This window comes from Pelodiscus sinensis, chromosome 18 (assembly GCF_049634645.1).
Source record: "Pelodiscus sinensis isolate JC-2024 chromosome 18, ASM4963464v1, whole genome shotgun sequence".
Taxonomy (NCBI): Eukaryota; Metazoa; Chordata; order Testudines; family Trionychidae; genus Pelodiscus; species Pelodiscus sinensis.
In genome coordinates, this window is record NC_134728.1 from 321,959 (window position 1) to 348,012 (window position 26,054).

The following is a 26,054-nucleotide window of genomic DNA, read 5'->3' on the forward strand; positions in this document are numbered from 1 at the left end:
ATGGGACCCGTTCCAAACCCCTAAGGATTTCCACAAGGATTCCAAGATCTCGTTCTTGAGTGCTAACAGCGATTCTTGTATCTATGGTTTGGATTATATTTTCCACGTGCGTCACTTTGCACTTAACACTGAACTCCATCTGCCCTTGTGTTGCCCAGCCACCAATGTTGTGACGTCCCTTTCTAGCTCTTTCCAGTCAGTTTTGGATTCGTTCCCGTTCACTCCTTTTTCAAGGACATTTGTAAATGTAACACAGTAATGCAAATGCAAATCCCTAAAACAACATTCACTCCCCCCCATCTTTTGAGTGGAGTACCCCGCAAGCTTGTCCTGATGCTCTAACAACCCTCCAGTGACTGGCATGCCCAGCCTTTTGCTATTCTTAGTCACCTGCCTCCCTCTTCTTATGACAAAGTCCCTGCCCCAAAGGCAAAGCAGCGAGCTGCAGTTAAAAGCTGCCTCTGGAGTCAGGGCAACAGGCTGTAAGCAGACCTCAAGTATGAAATCCAGGGGTTCAAACATGGGGAGGGGGCTACCACACCCCTGTTCCTCCATAAATGGCAGCCTTGCAATTATGGAGCGGGACTGGGTGTGCTCTGGAGCTCATGACAGACACGGGTCACCCAGGCCTTTGGGGGGCCGTATCCTGGCCCCCCGCAGGGCGTCAGAGGGACCCAGCGGGAGAGCGAGAAGGAGACACCGACCCCGCCCTGTCTCCCGCCCACAGGACAGAGGGTGAGGTGCTGGGGTAGGCTCTGGAGCGGTACCTCGAGGGAGGGGAGGACCCATGAGTCCTGCTCCCTGGGGCTGGGGCGCTGCCAGGCCTGTGCGCCCAGACTCAGTAATTGCCGCTTGGCAGGTGTGGGCCTGGCCACGCCTCGTGGGAAGCCGCCAAGGGCAGGGGGCTTGGCGGTGAATGAAGACGTGTGTGTGTGGGAGGAGAGGGGGGCAGCTCAGCTCCAGGGGAGCCAGGTCTCTGCCATGGTCCAGGGGCCGGCGCTGGCTGGGCATCCCCAGAGGTTCGCTCCCCTGCAAGGCCAGTGCCCAGTGGCCTCTTGGCTCAGCTGTTTGCCGGATGCCTCAGCCAGCGCACGGTGCCGCCCGGACACATGAACTCACCTCTGCAGCCTGTTATTACACTTCCACCCGCCCGCCCAGGGCCGTTCCCCGGCTCTCGCAGGGCCCTGCTGCTTCCGTATCTCTCGGGAGGGGCAGTCCCTGGCGCTGCATCTTGTGCAATGTGCCGCCCGGGACTGGAGCACTGGGCTGGCAGGCGGCATATAAGCGGGTGCAGATCGGCGCCGGGCATCTGGCACAGCAGCAGCATGAAGTCAGGCCTCCTCCTCCTCCCGGTGCTCCTCGCCCTCTGGGCTGAGCTGTCGCCTGCCTCTGGGCAGCTCCGTCAAGGTGAGGGCTCCCTGCCCCTCCTCCCAGCCTGGCAGCCAGCGCTTCCCTCCTGCCTGCCCCCCACCGGCTCCTGGCTCCTCCCTCCACAGGCTGCCCCCAGCCCTGCCTGTATCCCCCACGTGTCATGGCCCTTTGCAGCTGCCCCCAGCCCTGCCTCCTGCCCCAGGGTCTCTAGCCCCCTGAGAGAGGCTCTGATCCTGGACCCCCACTTCACCCCACAGAGGCCTCCTTGCCCAGCCCCTAAAGTTTTGCTGCACCCCTCCAAACCTGGGGTCCAGGACACTGAGCCTCCCGATTCTCCACACCGGAGCCTTCTACCTGTCGGCTCCCCCTGGGGAGCCCTCCATGCCCATGGACTCCCCGACGCCCTCCCCTTTGGACCCGTCTCCCTCGGGGCCCTGTCGCAGCCTGGCTCTGGGTTGGGCCATTGGGTACCTCGCTGCTGGGCTCGGCTCAGTGTGAGCGCTCCCCTCCCCCCTCCCCAGAGCCCCCATCACAGCTCGGGGCACCTTGGACCCGTTGCCCAGCTGCAAAGGCAGGTGCCTTCCTGTGCTCAGGCAGCCCCAGTTCGGCCACCTGCAGGCACCCGGCCCAGGGAGATGGACTGTCTGGACGACGGTCCCTGCGCTCCCACAGCCGCCCCCTGCCCCCTCCCCAACGATCCCCCAGAATCTTCCTCCTCTGCACTGTCCCTGCTCATGGCGTTTGGAGAGCTCTGCCCTGGCTCCTTCCCCAGCCTCTCCGTCCTCTCAGCCTCCCCCTCCCCCTGCCCTGCCATGGGCTCCTTTGCCATTGGGGTGGGGGGAGGGGGCAGCAGGAGGCCAGGGCCCCTCCCAGCCACAGGAAATGTGGGGTGTGGGGGAGGATGCAGGGGGCCGGGCTGGGACCAGGGCATGGAGGAGACTGGGGGGGGGGGTCACGTGTCCTCCCCTTTAGCTAGCGGGGAGGCTCCAGTTGTCTATGGCTGCTCACCCCACACACCAAACGCTGTCCTTCCCCGCGGCGAGCCTCTAGCAGCGACCCCCTGCTGTGCGCAGCCTTCCCGCTGCCTGGCTGCCCAGGGCCTGCTTGCACTGGAGCCGTGAGGCACTGGGCATGTGGGTGACCATGGGGGGTCCCTCCAGCCAGAACAGCTGCTTTACTGACTGCCTGGCCCCCGAAATGTGCTCCCCAGAACGCCTCGTCTCCCCGCCCGCCTGCTGGGACCCCCATCTGTGCTCCCTGGGAGAGCTCTGTAACCCATCTCCTTGCCGGCGCTGCAACCGGCCTCCAGGAGGGGCCAGAATCTATTGGGGCAGCTGCCAGAGCAACGTGCAGGCTCCCCAGGAGCGTGGGGTGGCCGCAGCAAGTGCAGTGCAGGGAGAAGGAACCCAGCAGCCTCCCTTGCCCTGCGCCTGGGCTGGGCCACTGATCCCTGAGGAGCAGAGCTGGGATCATGGCACTGTTGCCATAGCGGCGCCTGCAGACGTGCTCTCATGAGCAGAAGCGCTCCAAGGCCGCGGGAGTTCACACGGTGACTAGAGAGCCAAAACTGGAGCATCCGATATTTGACCTAGTTGGTGGACAAGATAAGAAGGGGAATGGGTTAGTCTCCCCTGCACTCCCTTTGTGAGCAAGGCAGTGTTCTGTACCCCTTAAGGAAACAGGTCAGCCAATGAAATGTAATGGCAGCAGGTTTAAAGCAAACATAAGGAAGTACTTCCTCACATAAGCACAGCGTTAACCTGTGGAACTCATTGCCAGAGCATATTGTGGAGGCCAAAGTACAAAGGGGCTCCACAAAGAATTGGATAAGTTTCTGGAGGGCAGGTCCCTCAATGGCTGTTGGCCACGATGGCCGGGGTGCAACTCAGGGATGCTCTGGTGTCCCCAAACATCTGACTGGTAGAAGCTGGCACTGGACGGCAGGAGAGGGATGCCCTGTTCTGCTCACACCCTCTGAAACATCTGCCCCTGGCCCCTGGCGAAAGGGTATTGGGCTAGATGGGCGAGTGGTCGGCCCCAGCAGGACGAAGCAGAGACTGCCAGCCAGCACCGGAGGGGTAAAGGAGAGCCGAGGGGCCCAGGCAGCCCAGCCCCATGGTACCTGCCGTGGATGCCAGGCCTGGGGAGCAGGAGAACAGGAGAGAGCTTGACCCAGTATGGGGCTGACTGGCCAAGAGGCAAGACCACGAGGCAGGGCAGGCGTCTGGGAGTCAGGGCCAGTGTCAGGGAGCCCCCAGTCTCTGAGGTGACGGCTGAGAAGAACCCAGAAACGTGGTGGCAGCCCTGGCCCCGTGGCAAGCGCCACCCAACGGGACCTGCGGGAAGCAGCTGTCCTGCACGCGGGACTAGAGAGGCCCCAGATTGACCCAACTGGTAGGAAGCAGCCGCGGCAGCAGGTTCCGACTCAGCGGAGGGTTCGCGGCCCCATTCAAGGGTTGATGTGCATAGGACTCTGGGTGCGGACATGCTGGAGAGGGAGGGCCCAGGTCCCCCTACCCCTTTGGCCTTCAAGACTGAGTAGCCTCAACCACACAGGGGGCTGAGGGCCAGGCTCTCTAACCACTAGGCAGCTCAGCCTTCTGAGCTGCCTGTTACACCCACTATGGTCATTCTCACGTGCCTAGCGAGGCTTTGGGGAGGAGATGGAAGACAACTGGAATGAGCTGCACCACCATGATTGCCAGCCTCTTCCCCATTTCCTGCCCTTTGCCAGCCTGGCCATGGGAGATGTCCCCACCACCAAGAGAGAGGGACCCAGGAACATCCCTGCTCCATCAGCCTCAGCTGAATGGCAATCATTACCCGCTCCAACAGCAACAGCAGCTCTCGCCCATCTCGGCTACCGTCTTCTCTGTCTCCCACCAGGACAGCTAGGGCCTCAGCAGTGCCAGCTAGGACACACCGGAGAAGGGGGGTTCCTTCTCAGACTCTCTCCAGCTACAGAGCGAGGGGACATGGGATGTGGTTAAATGAAACCCTGAGTCATTGCTTCCCCTCTTCAGGGCTTCAACTGTTCTTCCTGCTTTTCCGTATGTCATGGAAGGTTGAAACGCTCTTTACTGGGGTGTTTGCCCTGGTGTGAGCAGTAGAGACCCTGTGCTCCAAGCCCCAAAGCTTGTAAACATGATTTCATGTTGGACAGGGACTGGCAGGGCCGGACTAAGGGGGGCCGAGCCGGGCAGCTGCCCCGGGCGCCAACTGATGGGGGGCACCTGATGGCAGCTATAAGGGGCGGGCGGTGGCCCTTATAGCTGCCATCAGGAGCTGCGCGCCCAGCTCCCGCAGCGCCAGCCCCCCATCACCGCGGCGCCGGCCAGCAGCGCCCTTCCTCCCACGGCCGCAGGGCCCTGCACGGCCAGGCACGGCCCACCCCGGGCTGTGCGCCAGCAGCAGTGGCCAGGCCGGGCTGAGCAGCGCATGCGCCGTGTGCCCCAGGGGCGGGCCCCAGGCTGTGCTCCAGCGGCCGTGGCCAGGCAGTGCATGTGCCGTGCACCCTGGGGCGGGCCCGTGCACCCTAGGGGGGCGGGCCTGCACCCCAGGGGTGGGCCCGCGCATGCGCCGTGCGCCCGGGCCCGGGGAGCCAAAATGGCTCGAGCCGGCCCTGGGGACTGGATTATATCAACTCCTTTGGCCTTGGTGATATAGAGGGGGGTTGTCTGCTTTGTAACCCGGGGTCCCTGCGCTGGGCTGTGCGATTCCCACTGACTCACCCACATGTGGATTGGCCCAGACACCCAGGCCCAGCCTGGGCAGGTAACAAGGCTCTTCCCAGGGGGAGAGACAAAGGAAGGGAGGGGGAGACGCCACCTGGCTGGGGGGCAGGGCCGCGGAGCTGGGCAGTTTTTTGGCTGGGAAACCATGGAGAGAACAGACTAAGCGGAGTGCTGGGAGTTCAGGGGGCGATGCACCTGCCCCAAGGGGTCTAGGGCAGCCCCTGACTCCTTATGTCCACATCACATCTGTGCTGGGCTGTGTCCTGGAGAATCATAGAATCATAGAATAATAGGACTGGAAGGGACCTCGAGAGGTCATCGAGTCCAGCCCCCCGCCCTCAAGGCAGGACCAAGCTCCGTCTACACCATCCCTGACAGATGTCTATCTAACCTGTTCTTAAATATCTCCAGAGAGGGAGATTCCACCACCTCCCTTGGCAATTTATTCCAATATTTGACCACCCTGACAGTTAGGAATTTTTTCCTAATGTCCAATCTAAACCTCCCCTGCTGCACTTTAAGCCCATTACTCCTTGTCCTGTCCTCAGTAACCAAGAGGAACAAATTTTCTCCTTCCTCCTTGTGACACCCTTTTAGATATTTGAAAACCTCTATCATGTCCCCCCTTAATCTTCTTTTTTCCAAACTAAACAAGCCCAGTTCATGAAGCCTGGCTTCATAGGTCATGTTCTCTAAACCTTTAATCATTCTTGTCGCTCTTCTCTGTACCCTTTCCAATTTCTCCACATCTTTCTTGAAATGTGGTGCCCAGAACTGGACACAGTACTCCAGCTGAGGCCTAACTAGTGCAGAGTAGAGCGGCAGAATGACTTCACGAGTTTTGCTTACAACACACCTGTTGATACAACCTAGAACCATATTTGCTTTTTTTGCAACAGCATCACACTGTTGACTCATATTCAACTTGTGGTCCACTATGACCCCTAGATCCCTTTCCGCCATGCTCCTTCCTAGACAGTCGCTTCCCATCTTGTATGTATGGAACTGATTGTTCCTTCCTAAGTGGAGCACTTTGCATTTCTCTTTATTAAACCTCATCCTGTTTACCTCTGACCATTTCTCTAACTTGCTAAGGTAACAACCCCTCTCTGTTCTACTGGCTGGCAGAGTCTCATCTTGCTATAGATGGGGTGCAGGATCGGGGAGGGGGGTCCCTGATGCGCTGCCACAGCCTGGTCACCAGAAGCTCCAGGAAGAGCCCAGATGTAGGTGGAAAATGACACTCAGTGAAAACTGCTCATTAGCCCTGGGAGCTGGATTCTGGCCCTGCTGGGGAAAGGATAACACAATGCATCTGTGCGATATGTTCCTGGGAAACTGCCCTGGTCGTACCAGCGAGCAGGAAAACGGGGCATGTAAAGGAACTGGATCGGCCCAAAGACCATGACAGGACGCCACTCAGAGAGCTGTTAGCACCTTCAGTGGTTGTTAAGTGGGTAGAGTCCCCAACAGCCCATATCACACTGAGTCCATTCGCATGTGAATTGAATTTGAGGGTGAACTGGGATTCCAGGGCTTCCCTGTGGATCTGGCTTGTGGGGCTGGTTTGTGACAAGACAGCTGCTTGCAGGTCTGTCAGACTGTGGGTAGGCAGGCTGAAATGCTCACCAACAGCATTTGGTGGACTGAGGAGTAACAGTTAATCCGAACTAAGGGCGTAGTTTGGATTAACTTTAAACCGCTGCGTGTAGCTGTGGGCAGTTCGTTCGAACTAAGGGGGATTTAAAAATGGTGGCCGGACGGGAACATGCAAATAAAGCCCGGGATATTTAAATCCCGGGCTTCATTTGCAATTCCGGTTGCCTGATTTGCCTACCTAGCTCGAATTAACAAGCTAGTGTAGACGTACCCTTAGAGACTAACAAATATATAGGATCATGAGCTTCCGTGGGTAAAACCCACTTCATCAGATGAGTTGGAGTGGAAACAACACAGTCCAAGATACATAAAACAGCAAAAGCAGTTACCTGTCTAATGTACGACCCCTGTTAATAAAGCTAATTAAGTGGGCTGGATGTGTCCCATTCATAGCTTTGGATGTGAAAATGTGAATGTCAAAGGCAGGGAAAATTGGCTTTGTAGTGTGTTGACCAGTTAATATCTTTATTCAAGCCCAGCTTGACAGTGTCAAATTGTAAATGAATTCCAGTTCTGAACTCTCTCTGTAATTGGTTAGTAAAATTCCTTTGTAGAAGAACGGCTATTTTTAAATCCACGATTGAGCGATCAGGCAGGTTAAAATGTTTGCGTACAGGTTTCTGTGTGTTCCCATTCCTGATGTCTGATTTGTGTCCATTTATCCTTTGTCACAAAGACTGTCCGGTCTGGCCAATGTACGTGGCAGAGGGGCATTGCTGGCACTTGATGGCATAGATCACATTAGAGGACATGATGCAGTTGTAAGAGCCCATGATGTGGTGGCATGTGTGGTTAGGGCCTGTGATGGTGTCACTTGTGTAGATGTGTGGACAGAGTTGGCAACAGGGTTTGTTGCAGGGGCAGGGTCCTGAGTGAGTGTATCTGGGTGTGGTGTGTGGCTGCTGGTAAATATTTGCGCCAGGTTGCGGGGTTGTCAGTAGGTGAGGACTGGCCTGTCTCCCAAGGCCTGTGAGATTGTTTTCCAGGCTAGGTTGTAGATTGTCAATGAGGCGCTGGAGGTGTTTGAGCTGGGGCTATAGGTGATGACCAGTGGGGTTCTGTTATTTTCCTTGTGGGGCCTGTCTTGAAGCTAATGCCTTCTGGGTACTTGTCTGGCTCTGTCAACCTGTTTGCCCACTTCCCCAGGTGGGTATCTGTGTTTTAAGAATGCCTGAGAGAGATCTGGTAGGTGTTTGTCCCTGTCTGTGGGTGGGAGCCGACCCGGCTGTACCTTAGGGCTTGGCGTACACAGCGGATCGTGTGCTGTGCCCTGCGTGGAAGCGAGAGGCTGGTGGGCAAGGACAGCAGCCAGCAGGTTTACAGCGTAGGGAGGCAGTCCCCTTCCCCATCTCCCTCCCCAGCCTCTGCTCCTTCCACCGGCCCCCTTAGTGCAGCACGAGGCAGCAGCGAAGCCCTGCGGAGCCCCCCTTTCCTCCTAACCCGTCTGCCTTGGCTCTGCAGCGAACGAGGGCTGCAGTCTCCCTGTGGAGACTGGCCCCATGTAGGGCGTGCCTGCCCCACCACTGCGAGAACCCAGCCACCAGGGGTATGTCTGCGCCACGGGACAAGGTCGAATTAAGCGACGTGACTCCAGTGACGTTCATGGTGCAGCTGAAGTCCAAGTAGCTTAACTGCGGGAAGTCGAAGGGAGAACACTTGCCCTGTGACGTCCCTTGCTGCCTGTGGAAGCAGGACTCCCGGTTGCACCAGGCTCCGCTCTTCGAGGGCCCCGAACCCTTGTAGGGACAGGCCTGGCCAAGGCAGCTGGGCATTTCCCCTCTAGCCCTGGAGCCCAGTTTGCCTCGGCCCAGGGACCCTGCTCTCCATGGAGCCGAAGCAGCAGCCGCCTTCTGGCTGTATGACGAGCCAGGTGTGCAGACGCCCTTGGCGTGACGCCGCATGGAGTGTGTGGGGTCACTGAGACACACGCAGGGGCCCGTCACCCAGCAGCCCCCCAACCGGGGCGCCCCTCAGAGCCACAGGCTGCATTAGTGCACACTAGCTGTGCACCAGGCACTGACAATACCTGAGTGTGTGCGAGGGGCAGTATGGGCAGTGGGGAGGACATGCACAGGCTGCACTAGTGCACACTAGCTGAGGAACTCACTTGTTCCTCTTTGTTCTGTAGCTGGAAACGTCTGCCAGCTCCCTCCGGAGGAAGGCCCATGCAAGGCCTACATGCCCAGCTACTTCTACAATCCCATCACCGAGAGCTGTGAGATGTTCATTTATGGTGGCTGTGGGGGCAACGGGAACAGGTTTGAAACCAAAGAGGAATGTCTGTGGACGTGTGGACAGCCTGGTGAGAGACTGAGGGAAACTCAGCGAGTGGGGTCCCCATCTGCCCTGGTAACAGAGACCTTCCTGCCACAGAGTCTGACCTCCATGATAACTGTGGACTGGCTGCATCCCAGCAGTGCTAGAGCACCCACCGCGGCCCACGGCCCATGGCCCAGGTGCTGCGCAGGCACAGGGCAGGAGACAGTCCTGCCCCGAGGACTCTGCCCCTGGCCAGAGGAGGGGCAGGGGGCTGAGGAGGAGCCGGCGAGCGGGGTCCACGGTGCAGCTCGTGCTGGAGCTGAAACGAAAGGGAAGGTCCCTGAGTCCTGGCACCTGCGTCCCAGCCCCTTTGGGAGCCCCTGGCTGGGGAGCTAACGACAAGAACTGCCCGGCTGGACACGTCTCCAGCCCTGCCCGCTGGCTGCCGCAGGGACTCACCCTTGTCTCTGGCACAGCGGGGGCGGGGCTCACGGGCAGGCGTGTCCCAGACTCAGACACTGCAGGGTGGGTGAAATGGCTCCAGAGCTGCCATGGGCAGAGCTGTCCTGCCCACAGGATGGTTGGGGCGGTCGCACCATGTTCTGCACTTTGAGGGGCCCCAAACCCTTGTAGGGACATGGCTGGCCATGGCACCTGGGCATTTCCCCTCTAGCTCAGGAGCCCAGTTTGCCTCGGCCCAGGGACCCTGCTCTCCATGGAGCCGACGCAGCAGCCGCCCTCTGGCTGTATGACGAGCCAGGTGTGCAAACGCCCTTGGCGTGATGCCGCATGGAGTGTGTGGGGTCGCTGAGACACACGCAGGGGCGCGTCACCCCGCAGCTCCCCAGCCGGGGTCCCCTCAAGTTGCTGGGCTGGTTTCAGTCCACGGCAATGAAAGGGATTGTCAATATCAGGGGAAAACTCCTGCAGTCCCTCCTCAGGCAGGTCTCCCAGGGTATGTCTACACTAGAAAGTTAGTTCGAACTAACGGACGTTAGTTCGAACTAACTTTCCTATGCGCTACACTAGCGCTCCGCTAGTTCGAATTTGAATCGAACTAGCGGAGCGCTTAGTTCGAACTAGGTAAACCTCATTTTACGAGGACTAACGCCTAGTTCGAACTAGCTAGTTCGAACTAAGGGCTGTGTAGCCCTTTAGTTCGAACTAGTGGGAGGCTAGCCCTCCCCAGGTTTCCCTGGTGGCCACTCTGGCCAACACCAGGGAAACTCTATGCCCCCCTCCCGGCCCCGGACCCCTTAAAGGGGCACGGGCTGGCTACGGTGCCCGTGCCAGGTGCAAGCCTGCCAGCACCCAGCTAGCAGACCCTGCACCTGGCACGGCACAGAGCCACCCACCCGATGCCCCCCAGCCCACCCCCTCTTGCCGGGACCAGGCTGGCGGCTCCCGGGAGCTTGCCCTGGACCGCAAGAGGCGGGCACCTTCCTGGGCTAGTGCGGACATTGTGGACCTCGTCCACGATCTCCGCACTAGGCACAGGAAAGTGGCCGGCTAGGGCAGGAGAGCTGCCAGCCTGGCCACCCAGGACCAGGTGTGCATGAAAATCAAGGGGGTCCACTGAGACCCCCGACCCTGAGCCCTGAGCTTACAATGGCCGTCCTGGGTCAGACCAAAGGTCCATCTAGCCCAGTAGCCTGTCTGCCGACAGCGGCCAACCCTAGGGACCCTGGAGGGGATGGACCGAAGACAATGACCAAGCCATTTGTCTCGTGCCATCCCTCTCCAGCCTTCCACAAACTTTGGGCAGGGACACCACTCCTACCCTCTGGCTAATAGGACTCCATGGACCCAACCTCCATCACTTGATCTCACTTCCCTTTAAACTCTGTTCTAGTTCTAGCCTTCACAACCTCCTGCAGCAAGGAGTTCCACAGGTTAACTATTTGCCTTGTCAAGAACAACTTTCTCTTACTAGTTTGAAGCCTGCTACCCATTTCTTTCCTTTGGTGTCCTCTAGTCCTTCTTTATGGGAACTCATGAAGAACTTTTCTGAATGCACCCTCTCCACCCAACCCCTGCTTTTAGAGACCTCTATCCTGTCCCCCCTCCGTCTCCTCTTTTCTAAGCTGAACAGTCCCAGTCTCTGTAGCCTCTCTTCATCTGGGACCTGTTCCCAACCCCTGATCATGTTAGTTGCCCTCCCCTCTCCCAGCCTTTCTCTTCCCCTCTCCCACCTCCTTTTCCCAGTCTCCCCCAGTTTTTTTCAATAAAGACAGAGTCAATGTTGGAAGAAACGTTATCTTTATTTTGTACATCAATAAGAAGGGGGGCTAGGGAAGGGCAAGTGGAAGGAGGTGAGGGAGGAATGGGGTACGAGCCCCCGATGGGGAGGACTGGGCTGGCTCTGCGGGCTTCTGGGGGTGGAAGCTCTCCTGCAGCCCCCCAATTACTCCCTCTCCCCAGATGGCAGCCTGCGGCAAGTGCAGCCGGGCTGATGGCCGAGTGGTGTGATGTGCCCAGTGTGGGCACTCAGGGCACTCCAAGCCAGAACTTCTTTGCAAGCGGGGCACCCCTTAGAACTGTGTGTCCGGGGTGGGGGTCGGGACCCTTTAAGCACAGCCCTCGGCTAGCCTGAGACAGTATCTCCATGCTCTAAGTCCTCCTTTTATGCCCTGCCGGCACTGCTTCCGGCCATCATTAAGCCCTGTTCAGAGTCCACTCAATGTGGACTTACTAGTTCGAACTAGCAAAACGCTAGTTCGAACTAGTTTTTAGTTCTAGATGCGTTAGTTCGAACTAGCTTAGTTCGAATTAACTAATTCGAACTAAGTTAGTTCGAACTAGCGCTGTAGTGTAGACGTACCCCCAGTGCAGCTGCCAGGCCTTTCCCACGCTCAGCACCTCAGGATTTCACAGCTGCACCCACCCCTCGCCCAGCAGAGGACCCCCTGCCTCTGCACTGAGTGTCCCTCTGGCTTGGGGTTCATTGACCTTAACCAGCCCCAGGGGAGCCAGTGGGGGGCCCTGGACAGAATCAGGCCAGAGACACAACATGAACGGCGCCGGCAAAGGTCAGTCATGTTTGCACTTGGATCCCAGTCCCGAGAATGCTCAGCCTGCCCCTTTATGCACCTAATCTGCATGGAAATGGGTGCGCCCCTTCTGTCTGTCCAGGCGTTTGCCACCCTTCAGCAGCGTGAGGGGTCTCACTGCCTGGCTCTGACATTTCAGTATCGCCTGCGGCTACGTGGGGTCAGCGTGTTACCTTATCACAGCATCAGGGTCTGGAGAAAATAACGACAAAGCGATTGTACGAAAACATCCCAGAGCCAGATGCACATTTATGGTCAGTTCCCGGGTCGGAGAGTGTTCAGTGCCCTGACTGATGTTTCTAGATTTTCGTGGAAAACTGCACGTGCTTTTCCCTGCCATTCATGGAGGGTAGGTCAGGGTGGGTCCATCAGTGGCTATGAGCCAAGATGGGCAGGGATGGTGTCCCTAGCCTCTGTGTGTCTGGGAATGGGTGATGGGAGGGATCCCGTGAGGATTCCCTGTTGTGTTCCCTCCCTCTGGGGCACCTGGCATTGGCCACGGTGGGCAGACGGGACCCAGGGCTGGACAGACCCGTGGTCTGACCCCGTCTGGCCGCTCTTACGCTCTTACGCAATCTTTCTGAGAATCGGGCCCAGCTGCTCTTACCGGTGCCAGTGGTGTAACGCTGCAGAATGGGCTTTCCATGGAGTTCTGACGCGCCAGCTGCTCCCGTGGGTTAATGACGAGGATTCTGACCCCATCTCCCCGCCAGCCTGCAGCCTGTGCCCGTCACTTTGGAACGGGAAGGCTGAGATGCTTTCCCCATTTCCCTTCTTTCTTCCTGACCTGCCTGTCTTCCTTCTGCAATGGCAGAGATCTGCAAGCTCCCCAAGGAACCCGGCCCATGTCTGGCCTACATGCCCAGATACTTCTATGACCGCGTCACCAAGACCTGTCAGATGTTCATTTATGGCGGATGCCAGGGCAATGGGAACCGCTTTGCCACTAAAGAGGAATGTCTCCGGACGTGTGGACGGTCTGGTAAGAGACTGGGGGAAACCCAGTTAGTTGGGTTGTCAGTGGCCCCAGCAACAGGGATGCTCATGCAAATAATGATTGTTTGGCTGCAGCTCAGCAATGCCTAGAGCACTGGTCCTCACAGTGTTGTCTGTGGATCACTAGTGGTCCATGACCATTTTACAGGTGGGCCAGAGGCTCAGGGCTCACCCCCCCTTCCCCAGCGGCCGGGAGCCTAGGCTGGCACTCCAGTTCTGCCCCTCCGCATGAGGTTGATGCACCAGCACGGACTTCCCACTGTGGGGTGGGGGTTGCACCTCCCGGGCTGGATCCGGCTTTTGTGGGTAGAAAGTGGCTCTATGTGCTGCTGCTCCCCCCCCCCCCTGGCTAGGGGAACGGGAGTGAGGAAACCACTCACCTGGAGGCTTTCCCTGCTGCTCCCGTTGGCTGGAATCACGGGCAATGGGAGCAGCAGGGTGTGGTGCCTGGGAGCGGCAGGAGGCACTGAGCCACGTAAGCACCCTCTATCCCTCTCATGCCCAGACCCCCACCTCCAGCCCTCTTCTGCAGAATCCCCCCCTTTCCCCTCACTTGTTTCTCTTTGTTCTGCAGCTGGAGACGTCTGCCAGCTCCCTGTGAAGCCTGGCCCTTGTGAGGCCTATATGCCCCACTACTTCTACAACCCAGCCTCCAAGAGCTGTGAGAGGTTCATTTATGGTGGCTGCGGGGGCAATGGGAACAGGTTTGCCACTGAAGAGGAATGTCTCCGGGCGTGTGGACAGACTGGTAAGAGACTGAGGGAGAGTCAGCGAGTTGCGTCCCCATCTGCCCCGGTAATAGAGACCTTTCTGCAAAGATTTGGGGCCACAGAGCCCTAGAACATCCACCACAGCCCATGGCCCCATTGCCCACGCACTGCACAGACACAGAGTAAGGCTTTGTCTACTCTTTCAACATTGAAGCTTTAACACAACAGTGTTGTTGTGATGTCGGCGCTGGACGAGCTCTCTGGGCACTCTGGGGAACCCATCTCCACAAGGGGCGTAGCGCCCAGTGCTGGAAGTTCCTGCACAAAAACGTCCTGTGTTCAGGGGCTTGTTTTTCACACCTCCGAGTGAGAAAGTTTCAGTGCAGTATATTTCCAGAGTAGACAAAAATGAGGAGATTAGTTAAACAGAAATTAAAAAGTACAGTGACAAAAATAAAATCTCTGCAGGCTGCATGGAAGCTTTTCAAAGACACCATAATAGAGGGCCAACTTAAATGGATAAACCAAATTAAAAAACACAGGAAGAGAACAAAAAAGTGACACTATGGCTTAACAACCAGGTAAAAGAAGCAGACACAGATAAAAAGACATCTGTTAAAAAGTGGAAGTCAAATCCTAGAGAGGAAAATAGAAAGGAGTATAAACTTTGTCAAATTAAGTATAAAACTATAATAAGAAAAGCCAAAAGGAGTTTGAAGAACAGCTAGCCAAACACTCAAAAGTAATAGCAAACTGTTTTTAAGTACATCAGAAGCAGGAAGTCTGGTAAACAACCAGTGGGGGCCCTGGATGATCGAGATGCTAATAGAGCATTCAAAGACAATAAAGTCATAGCGGAGAACTTGAATGCATTCTTTGCTTCAGTCTTCACAGCTGAGGATATCGGGGAGATTCCCAAACCTGAGCCATTCTTCTTAAGTGACAAATCTGAGGCATTCTCCCAGACTAAGGTTTTGAAACAAATTGATAAACTTAACAGTAACCACTCACTGGGGCCAGATGGCATTCACCCAAGAGTTCTGAAAGAATTCAAATGTGAAATTGCAGAACTATTAACTGTGGTTTGTAACCTATCCTTTAAATCAGCTTCCATACCTAATGACTGGGAGATAGCTAATGTGACACCTATATTTTAAAAGGGTTCTAGAGGTCATCCTGGCAATTACAGACCGGTAAGTCTAATGTCAGCACCGGGCAAATTAGTTAAAACTATAGTAAAAGAAGAGAATTGTCAGACGCATCGATTAACATAATTTGTTGGGGGAAAGTCAACATGGTTTCTGTAAAGGGAAATCATGCCTTACTAATCTACTAAAGTTCTTTGAGGGGGGTCAATGAACATGTTGACTAGAAGGATCCAGTGGACATAGTATACTTAGATTTCCAGAACGTCTCTGACAAGATCCCTCACCAAAGGCTCTTAAGTAAAGTAGGTTGTCATGAGATAAGAGGGGAGGTCCTTTTGTAGATTAATAACTGGTTAAAAGACAGGAAACAAAGGGTAGGAATAAATGGTAAGTTTTCCCAGTAGAGAGAAGTAATTAGCGGGATTCCCCCAGGATCTGTCTTGGGACCCATCCTATTCAACTTAGTTATAAATGATCTAGAGAAAGGGGTAAACAGGGAGCTGGCAAGATTTGCAGATGATACTAAACTGCTCCAGGTAGTTAAGACCAAAGCAGACTGTGAAGAGCTTCAAAAACATCTCACCAAACTAAGTGATAAGGCAACAAAATGGCAAATGAAATGTAATGTTGGTATATGTAAAGTAAGGTACATTGGAAAAAAAATCCCACCTATACATACAACATGATGAGGACTAATTTAGCTGTAGCCACTCAAGACAGAGATCTTGGAGTCATTGTGGATAGTTCTCTGAAAACATCCACTCAGTGTGCAGCGGCCGACAAAAAAACAAGCTGAATGTTAGGAATCGTTAAAAAGGGGACAGAAAATAAGATAGAAAATAAGAACATCTTATTGCCTCTGTATAAAACCATGGGCTGCCCACATCTTGAACACTGCGTACAGACGTGGTCGCCTCATCTCAAAAAAGATATTTTGGCTTTGGAAAAGGTTCCGAAAAGGGCAACACAAATGATGAGGGTTTTGCAACGGGTCCCATATGAAGAGAGATTCAAAAGACTTGGACTTTTCATCTTAGAAAAGAAGGGACTAAGAAGGGATATGATAGAGGTCTATACAATCATGGCAGCTATGGAGGAAGGGAATAAGGAAAAATTATTTACTTGCTCCCATAACGTAAGAACTAGGGATCACCAAATGAAATGAACAGGTAACAGGATTAAAACAAAAAAAAGGAAGTTTCTCTTCTCACAGTGCACGGTTGGCCTGTGGAACCCCTTGCTGGAGGAAGTTGTGAAGACTAGGATTTTAACAGGGTTTAAGAAAGAACTAGATAGATTCATAGAGGGTAGGTCCATCAATGGCTATTAGCCAGGATGGGCAGGAATGGTGTGCCTGGCTCTGTTTGTCAGAGGGTGGAGATGGATGAAAAGATGAGGAAGAACGGCTCTTGCGCAAGTGGGGTCTCCACAGTTCCTTTTTGCGCAAAAGCCTCTTGCGCAAAAGCGGCTGCTAAATAATTATGCAAATGAAGTGGTGCGATATTCCAAGACGCGCTTCATTTGCATAAGCTTTTCTGAAAGGAGGCTAAAGTGTCTGCCCCGAGGACTCTGCCCCTGGCCAGAGGAGGGGCAGGGGGCTGAGGAGAACCCGGCGAGCAGGGTCCATGGTGCAGCTCGTGCTGGAGCTGAAACGAAAGGGAAGGTCCCTGAGTCCTGGCAGCTGCGTCCCAGCCCCTTTGGGCGCCCCGGCTGGGGAGCTAATGACAAGAACTGCCCGGCTGGACACGTCTCCAGCCCTGCCCGCTGGCTGCCGCAGGGACTCACCCTTGTCTCTGGCACAGCGGGGGCGGGGCTCATGGGCAGGCGTGTCCCAGACTCAGACACTGGGGAATGGCTCACACACCTGCCCTGGCACCTGGGCATTTCCCCTCCAGCCCAGGAGCCCAGTTTGCCTCGACCCAGGGACCCAGTCTCTCCGTGGAGCCGACGCAGCAGCCGCATTCCAGCTTAATGACGAACCAGGTGTGCAGATGCCCTTGGCGTGACGCCGCGTGGAGTGTGTGGGGTCGCTGAGATACATGCAGGGGCCCGTCACCCCACGGCCCCCCAGCCGGGGTCCCCTCAAGTCGCTGGGCTGATTTCAGTCCGTGGCAATGAAAGGGATTGTCAATATCAGGGGGAATCTCCTGCAGTCCCATCCTCAGGCAGGTCTCCCACTGCAGCTGCCAGGCCTTTCCCACGCTCAGCACCTCAGGATTTCACAGCTGCACCCGCCCCTCGCCCAGCAGGGCACCCCCTGCCTCTGCACTGAGTGTCCCTCTGGCTTGGGGCTCATTGACCTTAACCAGCCCCAGGGGAGCCAGTGGGGGGCCCTGGACAGAATCAGGCCAGAGACACAACATGAACGGCGCCGGCAAAGGTCAGTCATGTTTGCACTTGGATCCCAGTCCCCAGAATGCTCAGCCTGCCCCTTTATGCACCTAATCTGCATGGAAATGGGCGCGCCCCTTCTGTCTGTCCAGGCGTTTGCCACCCTTCAGCAGCGTGAGGGGTCTCACTGCCTGGCTCTGACATTTCAGTATCGCCTGCGGCTACGTGGGGTCAGCGTGTTACCTTATCACAGCATCAGGGTCTGGAGAAAATAACGACAAAGCGATTGTACGAAAACATCCCAGAGCCAGATGCACATTTATGGTCAGTTCCCGGGTCGGAGAGTGTTCAGTGCCCTGACTGATGTTTCTAGATTTTCGTGGAAAACTGCACGTGCTTTTCCCTGCCATTCATGGAGGGTAGGTCAGGGTGGGTCCATCAGTGGCTATGAGCCAAGTTGGGCAGGAATGGTGTCCCTAGCCTCTGTGTGTCTGGGAATGGGTGATGGGAGGGATCACGTGAGGATTCCCTGTTGTGTTCCCTCCCTCTGGGGCACCTGGCCTTGGCCACGGTGGGCAGACGGGACCCAGGGCTGGATAGACCTGTGGTCTGACCCCGTCTGGCCGCACTTACGCTCTTACGCAATCTTTCTGAGAATCGGGCCCAGCTGCTCTTACCGGTGCCAGTGGTGTAATGCTGCAGAATGGGCTTTCCATGGAGTTCTGACGCGCCAGCTGCTCCCGTGGGTTAATGACGAGGATTCTGACCCCATCTCCCCGCCAGCCTGCAGCCTGTGCCCGTCACTTTGGAACGGGAAGGATAGATGCTTTCCTCATTTCCCTTCTTTCTTCCTGACCTGCCTGTCTTCCTTCTGCAATGGCAGAGATCTGCAAGCTCCCCAAGGAACCCGGCCCATGTTTGGCCTACATGCCCAGATACTTCTATGACCCCGTCACCAAGAGCTGTCAGATGTTCATTTATGGCGGATGCCAGGGCAATGGGAACCGCTTTGCCACTAAAGAGGAATGTCTCCGGACGTGTGGACGGTCTGGTAAGAGACTGGGGGAAACCCAGTTAGTTGGGTTGTCAGTGGCCCCAGCAACAGGGATGCTCATGCAAATAATGATTGTTTGGCTGCAGCTCAGCAGTGCCTAGAGCACTGGTCCTCACAGTGTTGTCTGTGGATCACTAGTGGTCCATGAGCATCTTACAGGTGGGCCAGAGGCTCAGGGCTCACCCCCCTTTGTCCCCGCGGCCGGGAGCCTAGGCTGGCACTCCAGTTCTGCCCCTCCCCACGAGGTTGACGCACCAGCACTGACTTCCCACTGTGGGGTGGGGGTTGCACCTCCCAGGCTGGATCCGGCTTGTGTGGGTAGGAAGTGGCTCTGTGTGCTGCTGCTCCCCCCCCTCTGGCTAGGGGAACGGGAGTGAGGAAACCACTCACCTGGAGGCTTTCCCTGCTGCTCCCATTGGCTAGTATCACGGGCAATGGGAGCAGCAGGGTGTGGTGCCTGGGAGCGGCAGGAGGCACTGAGCCACGTAAGCACCCTCTATCCCTCTCATGCCCAGACCCCCACCTCCAGCCCTCTTCTGCAGAATCCCCCCCTTTCCCCTCACTTGTTTCTCTTTGTTCTGCAGCTGGAGACGTCTGCCAGCTCCCTGCAAAGCCTGGCCCTTGCGAGGCCTACATGCCCCACTACTTCTACAACCCAGCCTCCAAGAGCTGTGAGAGGTTCATTTATGGTGGCTGCGGGGGCAATGGGAACAGGTTTGCCACTGAAGAGGAATGTCTCCGGGCGTGTGGACAGACTGGTAAGAGACTGAGGGAGACTCAGCGAGTTGCGTCCCCATCTGCCCCGGTAATAGAGACCTTTCTGCAAAGATTTGGGGCCACAGAGCCCTAGAACATCCACCACAGCCCACGGCCGACAAAAAAACAAGCTGAATGTTAGGAATCGTTAAAAAGGGGACAGAAAATAAGATAGAAAATAAGAACATCTTATTGCCTCTGTATAAAACCATGGGCCGCCCACATCTTGAACACTGCGTACAGACGTGGTCGCCTCATCTCAAAAAAGATATTTTGGCTTTGGAAAAGGTTCCGAAAAGGGCAACACAAATGATGAGGGTTTTGCAACGGGTCCCATATGAAGAGAGATTCAAAAGACTTGGACTTTTCATCTTAGAAAAGAAGGGACTAAGAAGGGATATGATAGAGGTCTATACAATCATGGCAGCTATGGAGGAAGGGAATAAGGAAAAATTATTTACTTGCTCCCATAACATAAGAACTAGGGATCACCAAATGAAATGAACAGGTAACAGGATTAAAACAAAAAAAAGGAAGTTTCTCTTCTCACAGTGCACGGTTGGCCTGTGGAACCCCTTGCTGGAGGAAGTTGTGAAGACTAGGATTTTAACAGGGTTTAAGAAAGAACTAGATAGATTCATAGAGGGTAGGTCCATCAATGGCTATTAGCCAGGATGGGCAGGAATGGTGTGCCTGGCTCTGTTTGTCAGAGGGTGGAGATGGATGAAAAGATGAGGAAGAACGGCTCTTGCGCAAGTGGGGTCTCCACAGTTCCTTTTTGCGCAAAAGCCTCTTGTGCAAAGCGGCTGCTAAATAATTATGCAAATGAAGTGGTGCGATATTCCAAGACGCGCTTCGTTTGCGTAAGCTTTTCTGAAAGGAGGCTAAAGTGTAGCTGTAGCCTAAGGGACAGCCCTGCCCCGAGGACTCTGCCCCTGGCCAGAGGAGGGGCAGGGGGCTGAGGAGGAGCCGGCGAGCGGGGTCCACGGTGCAGCTCGTGCTGGAGCTGAAACGAAAGGGAAGGTCCCTGAGTCCTGGCAGCTGCGTCCCAGCCCCTTTGGGCGCCCCGGCTGGGGAGCTAATGACAAGAACTGCCCGGCTGGACACGTCTCCAGCCCTGCCCGCTGGCTGCCGCAGGGACTCACCCTTGTCTCTGGCACAGCGGGGGCGGGGTTCACGGGCAGGCGTGTCCCAGACTCAGACACTGGGTAATGGCTCACACAGCTGCCCTGGCACCTGGGCATTTCCCCTCCAGCCCTGGAGCCCAGTTTGCCTCGGCCCAGGGACCCTGCTCTCCATAGAGCCGACGCAGCAGCCGTCGTCTGGCTTCATGACGAGCCAGGTGTGCAGACGCCCTTGGCGTGACGCCACGTGGAGTGTGTGGGGTCGCTGAGACACACGCAGGGGCCCGTCACCCTGTGGCCCCCCAGCTGGGATCCCCTCAAGTCGCTGGGCTGATTTCAGTCCACGGCAATGAAAGGGATTGTCAATATCGGGGGAAAACTCCAGCAGTCCCTCCTCAGGCAGGTCTCCCACTGCAGCTGCCAGGCCTTTCCCTGGCTCAGCACCTCAGGATTTCACAGCTGCACCCGCCCCTCGCCCAGCAGGGCACGCCCTGCCTCTGCACTGAGTGTCCCTCTGGCTTGGGGTTCATTGACTTTAATCATCCCCAGGGGAGCCAGTGGGAGTGCCCTGGACAGAATCAGGCCAGAGACACAACATGAACGGCGCCGGCAAAGGTCAGTCATGTTTGCACTTGGATCCCAGTCCCCAGAATGCTCAGCCTGCCCCTTTATGCACCTAACCCCACGAGGTTGACGCACCAGCACTGACTTCCTACTGTGGGGTGGGGGTTGCACCTCACGGGCTGGATCCGGGTCGTGGGAGTAGAAAGTAGCTCTATGTGCTGCTGCTCCCCCCCTCCTCGCTAGGGGTACAGGAGAGAGGAAACCACTCACCTGGAGGCTTTCCCTGCTGCTCCCATTGGCTGGAATCACGGGCAATGGGAGCAGCAGGGTGTGGTGCCTGGGAGCGGCAGGAGGCACTGACCCAGGTAAGCACTCTCTATCCCTCTCATGCCCAGACCCCCACCTCCAGCACTCTTCTGCAGAATCCCTCCCTTTCCCCTCACTTGTTTCTCTTTGTTCTGCAGCTGGAGACGTCTGCCAGCTCCCTGCAAACCCTGGCCCTTGTGAGGCCTACATGCCCCACTACTTCTACAACCCAGCCTCCAAGAGCTGTAAGAGGTTCATTTATGGCGGCTGCGGGGGCAATGGGAACAGGTTTGCCACTGAAGAGGAATGTCTCCGGGCATGTGGACAGACTGGTAAGAGACTGAGGGAGACTCAGCGAGTTGCGTCCCCATCTGCCCCGGTAATAGAGACCTTTCTGCAAAGATTTGGGGCCACAGAGCCCTAGAACATCCACCACAGCCCATGGCCCCATTGCCCACGCACTGCACAGACACAGAGTAAGGCTTTGTCTACTCTTTCAACATTGAAGCTTTAACACAACAGTGTTGTTGTGATGTCGGCGCTGGACGAGCTCTCTGGGCACTCTGGGGAACCCATCTCCACAAGGGGCGTAGCGCCCAGTGCTGGAAGTTCCTGCACAAAAACGTCCTGTGTTCAGGGGCTTGTTTTTCACACCTCCGAGTGAGAAAGTTTCAGTGCAGTATATTTCCAGAGTAGACAAAAATGAGGAGATTAGTTAAACAGAAATTAAAAAGTACAGTGACAAAAATAAAATCTCTGCAAGCTGCATGGAAGCTTTTCAAAGACACCATAATAGAGGGCCAACTTAAATGGATAAACCAAATTAAAAAACACAGGAAGAGAACAAAAAAGTGACACTATGGCTTAACAACCAGGTAAAAGAAGCAGTGACAGATAAAAAGACATCTGTTAAAAAGTGGAAGTCAAATCCTAGAGAGGAAAATAGAAAGGAGTATAAACTTTGTCAAATTAAGTGTAAAACTATAATAAGAAAAGCCAAAAGGAGTTTGAAGAACAGCTAGCCAAACACTCAAAAGTAATAGCAAACTGTTTTTAAGTACATCAGAAAGGGAAGGTCCCTGAGTCCTGGCTGGGGCGCTAATGACAAGAACTGCCCGGCTGGACACATCATGACCTTTCATTCGCTAGCTTACCTGGCACTTTGCATGCAACAGACAGTAATTACGTTGGGGGGGGGGGGGGGGTCAGGGCGCTGGTGTGAGTACAGAGTGCCACACGCTGCTGTCATAGTTCCCCTCTCCATGTCACCCCCACAAATCCCCCACTTTGTCACAGCGCCAGCCTGTTGCTGCATTTCCCTTTGGAACAGGAACTTACAGGCCATGGCGAAGGCTGTTGGGTGATGCAGCAACGGCTCCCTTCTCCAGTTGCCAAACGGCTGCCCTTGGAGGCGGCTCTTTGCTGGGGTAAGAGAGCAGCTGTGAGGTGCCCGTGGCCCTCCCGCCCTGACAGCCAGAGGAGCCGGGCACGGCCCGCCCAGGGTCTCCCATCAGCCCAGCTGTGAGACACCAGCTCTGTGGAGAGGAGTCACAGGAAGGGGGCAGATGTTCCCTCCTGTGGGCCAGCCAGCCCCGTGGCACCTCCCTCTGCCCTGTTTATCCAGCCTGCCCTGGCTGGAGCCCTGGGGCAGAATCCCTCACCTGGCCCAGAGCTGCAGGCGGAAGTGGCTGTTTCTCTCCCTCCTCCCTACCCTGAGCTCTCCGGACTCTGGGCCTGCAGAGGGAGCCCAGTGTCCCATCTGGTAGCTAATCTCTCACTGCTGTCTCTCCCGCCCCTCCCCGCCCTGCCCCACTTGGAGCGGGGTGGGGACAGGGATTTATCAGCCAGGTGTCTCACTACCCTGGGACGCTCTGTCTTCCAGAGAAACCTGGGCTCTGCCCTGTGTTCCCCCCAGACACCATTGGGATCTGCGCCCTGTTGTGCTCCAGTGACAATGACTGCCCTGGAGCACAGAAGTGCTGCAGCGTTGGGTGTTGCCAAATGTGCCTTGCCCCCACGCACGTGAGGTTCAGCGTCGTGCAGGGACTCTCTAGAGTGAGCCCACAGCTCTTTGGGGAGGAGGGGAAGGGCTGGGGGAAGCTGGCGAGCAGACAGGGAGGGGAGGGCTCAGGCATGTTATCTGCGCAGCCGGCCTTGCCAACTGGGTTTCCAGCCGCCTCCCGGGGCTGCTCTGGACCATCTTCCTATTCAACATGTTCATAAATGTTCTGGAGAAAGGGGTAAGCAGGGAGGTGGTAAAGTTTGCGGATGATACCAAACTGTTTAGGATAGTCAAGACAGAAGCAGACTGTGAGGGACTCCAAGAAGATCTCACCAAACTGAGTGATTGGGCAACAAAATGGCAAATGAAATGTAATGTGGATGTAAAGTAATGTAATGTAATGTAAAGTAACGCACATTGGGAAAGATAACCCCAACTATACATAGAATATGATGGGGGCTAATTTAGCTCCAACTAATCAGGAAAGAGACCTTGGAGTCATCGTGGATAGTTCTCTGAAGACGTCCACGCAGTGTGCAGTGGCAGTCAAAAAAGCAAACAGGAAGTTAGGAATCATTAAAAAAGGGATAGAGAATAAGATGGAGAATATCTTTTGCCCTTATATAAATCCATGGAACGCCCACATCTGGAATACTGCGTACAGATGAGGTCTCCTCATCTCAAAAAGGATATACTGCATTAGAGAAGGTTCAGAGAAGGGCAACTAAAATGCTGAGGGGTTTGGAACGGGTCCCATATGAGGAGAGATTAAAGAGACTGGGACTTTCAGCTTTCAAAAAAGAGGAGACTAAGGGGGGATAGGATTGAGGTCTATAAAATCATGAGTGGTGTGGAGAAAATGAATAAGGAAAAGTTATTTACTTGTTCCCATAATATAAGAACTAGGGGCCACCAAATGAAACTGATGGGCAGCAGGTTTACAACAAATAAAAGGAAGTTCTTCTTCACACAGCGCAGAGTCAACCTGTGGAACTCCTCGCCTGAGGAGGCTGTGAAGGCTAGGACTAGAACAGGGTTTAAAGAGAACTAGATAAATTCATGGAGGTTAAGTCCATCAATGGCTGTTACCCAGGCTGGGTGAGGGATGGTGTCCCTGGTCTCTGTGTGTCAGAGGGTGGAGATGGATGGCAGCAGAGAGATGGCTTAATCATTCCCTGTTTGATTCACTCCCTCTGGGGCACCTGGCGCTGGCCACTATGGGCAGACAGGACCCTGGGCTGGATGGACCTTTGGTCTGACCCCGTCTGGCTGTTCTTATGTCCCGAGGTCACACAGCCCCTAGCCCTTGGCCCTGCTGCCAGAACAGCCACTGCCCAGGAAGGGATTGGTGTAGCTGCATCAGCTGAGGGTCTGTGCCCCCATGTCCCTGCAGCATTCCGGGAGCCAGTGTGTGCAGGAGCTGGCTGCTGCCTCACGCTACAGAGGCTGTGAGGATGGCAGCCGGCTCCCAGGAGTGGGGCAGGAGCCTGTGTGTAACCATGAATGCTCACTGCTAAGCCCAGGCTTATTGGTTAACCGTGTACATGGTTCCATGCTCCCATCCCTAGCTCTGACTGCACCTGACACCGAGGGGGGACTAACTCAGCTGAGCGCTGGGGAGCACTGAGCCCTGGGTGCCAGGATCTCTGTGCCTTGCCCCTGTGCGTGAGGCAGGCCAGGGTTACAGGCCCTTGCTGCTATTACCTCCCTCTTTTCCACAGGGCCCCCCTTTCCACAGGGCCAACCAGAGATGGACTGAGAAAAGCCAAGAGTGTGACAGATGGGCCAGCGCTAACATGGGACGGGAACCTCCAATATGGCCCACACCTGAGTCCCACCCGGCTCGCCTGGGGGCCTGATCTCCCCCAGCACCAGGGCTGTGTAGTACAGCGCTCTGTCATGGGCTGCCCCCCATGCTTATGAAAATGGGCTTATGAATATGCATAACACAACAATGCTTTAGGCCAAATGTATCATGTGACATATCATTTTAAAGTGACAATCTGCTGGATGTGTATATTCTGTTTCTCTGCATCTATCGGCCTTGTATGTGAGGTTAGAAATATGAAGGTTAGATGTGTTTTATTAATCCACGTCTTCTAGCGAAAGTCATGAGTGGTATTTATGGAAACTTAATGGCCCAGTGCTCAAGACAATGATCTGCAAATTGGTTTGTTTTTCCTACATGCCCAAACTGTGGTTGGTTTTAGAAAGACACGTGACTATGTCAACTGGTACAGGAATCCATCTTGAATCTGGTATTTTTCCATGGGGAGCGTTTTAGCCAAATGATTCCAGCCCTGAGGAAAGTCTCTTTATGAAGGGAAAACAATCAGTCTTTTGTCTGAAGCTGGCTTTTGAAATTGCCACCCCACTTTAAGAGGATACACATGAAGAAACCTGAAAACAAAGAATTCTAAAGAACCCTGAGAAGTGGTAGACCCAGGCCAGAGAAAAAGATCAACTTTTGTCTTGAAGGATTTTACCTGAAATAGAGACAAGGGTGAGACATAAACTTTGAAGCAATTTCTCCTCGTGTATAAGGCTTAGCTGGCATACTTTGTTTATTTTGTCTTAGTAACTTCCTTTGATCTGTCTGTTTTCACTTGCAATCTCTTGAATCCTACTTGTTGTGCTTAATAAAAACACCTGTTTGATATCAAACCCAGTATAAATAATTGTTACCTGAGGGAGGAGCAACCACTGTGCATCTCTTTTTCACGGTTAAAGACACCAAATATCTTAGGGGCTTGCTCTGTGTAAAAAGTCGGACGGATTTATTTGGGGGTTTGGATCTCTTGGGGGGTGCTCCTAGGTGCTGTCAATGAGCTTATATCTGAGCCCCCTCAGAGCGGAGGTGGTTCAGTGTCCATGTTGCTATGCTGGGGGGCTGTTACCCCAACTTTGTGCCTTGCCTGGGGGAGACCAGAGCTTCTGGCCCAGCAGGCTCAGTGGCATCATCAGCACACTGGGTCACAGTCCCAAGGGGA

At 55.1% G+C, this 26,054-nt stretch overlaps 2 protein-coding genes across 6 annotated transcripts in view; one reads left to right on the top strand and one right to left on the bottom strand.

Moving 5' to 3' along the window:
• On the top strand, nucleotides 1-25,734 carry LOC102448272 (actinia tenebrosa protease inhibitors-like). 4 transcript variants are annotated; one of them, XM_075900783.1, is made up of 9 exons: nucleotides 1-1,407; nucleotides 8,893-9,066; nucleotides 12,888-13,055; nucleotides 13,644-13,817; nucleotides 18,142-18,309; nucleotides 18,897-19,070; nucleotides 20,742-20,807; nucleotides 21,221-21,394; nucleotides 24,786-25,734. In XM_075900783.1, the coding sequence occupies exons 1-9, from the start codon at nucleotides 1,110-1,112 to the stop codon at nucleotides 24,821-24,823; spliced, it is 1,434 nt and encodes a 477-aa protein (XP_075756898.1). In that variant the 5' UTR covers nucleotides 1-1,109; the 3' UTR covers nucleotides 24,824-25,734. The 4 variants fall into 4 exon arrangements, with proteins under 4 accessions (XP_075756898.1, XP_075756899.1, XP_075756900.1 ...); XM_075900784.1 differs by lacking the exon at nucleotides 20,742-20,807; XM_075900785.1 differs by lacking the exon at nucleotides 18,142-18,309.
• Nucleotides 1-26,054, bottom strand: part of LOC112546280 (uncharacterized) — a 150,885-nt gene that overhangs the window by 84,271 nt on the left and 40,560 nt on the right. The window lies entirely within an intron of this gene.

Excerpts from the sequence above, each read along its gene's own strand:
- LOC102448272 (XM_075900783.1), top strand. The coding sequence starts at position 1,110 with ATGAACTCACCTCTGCAGCCTGTTATTACACTTCCACCCGCCCGCCCA. Across the intron at positions 13,818-18,141 it reads CCGGGCGTGTGGACAGACTG|AGATCTGCAAGCTCCCCAAG; the intron begins GTAAGAGACTGA and ends CTGCAATGGCAG. Across the intron at positions 21,395-24,785 it reads CCGGGCATGTGGACAGACTG|GGCCCCCCTTTCCACAGGGC; the intron begins GTAAGAGACTGA and ends TCTTTTCCACAG.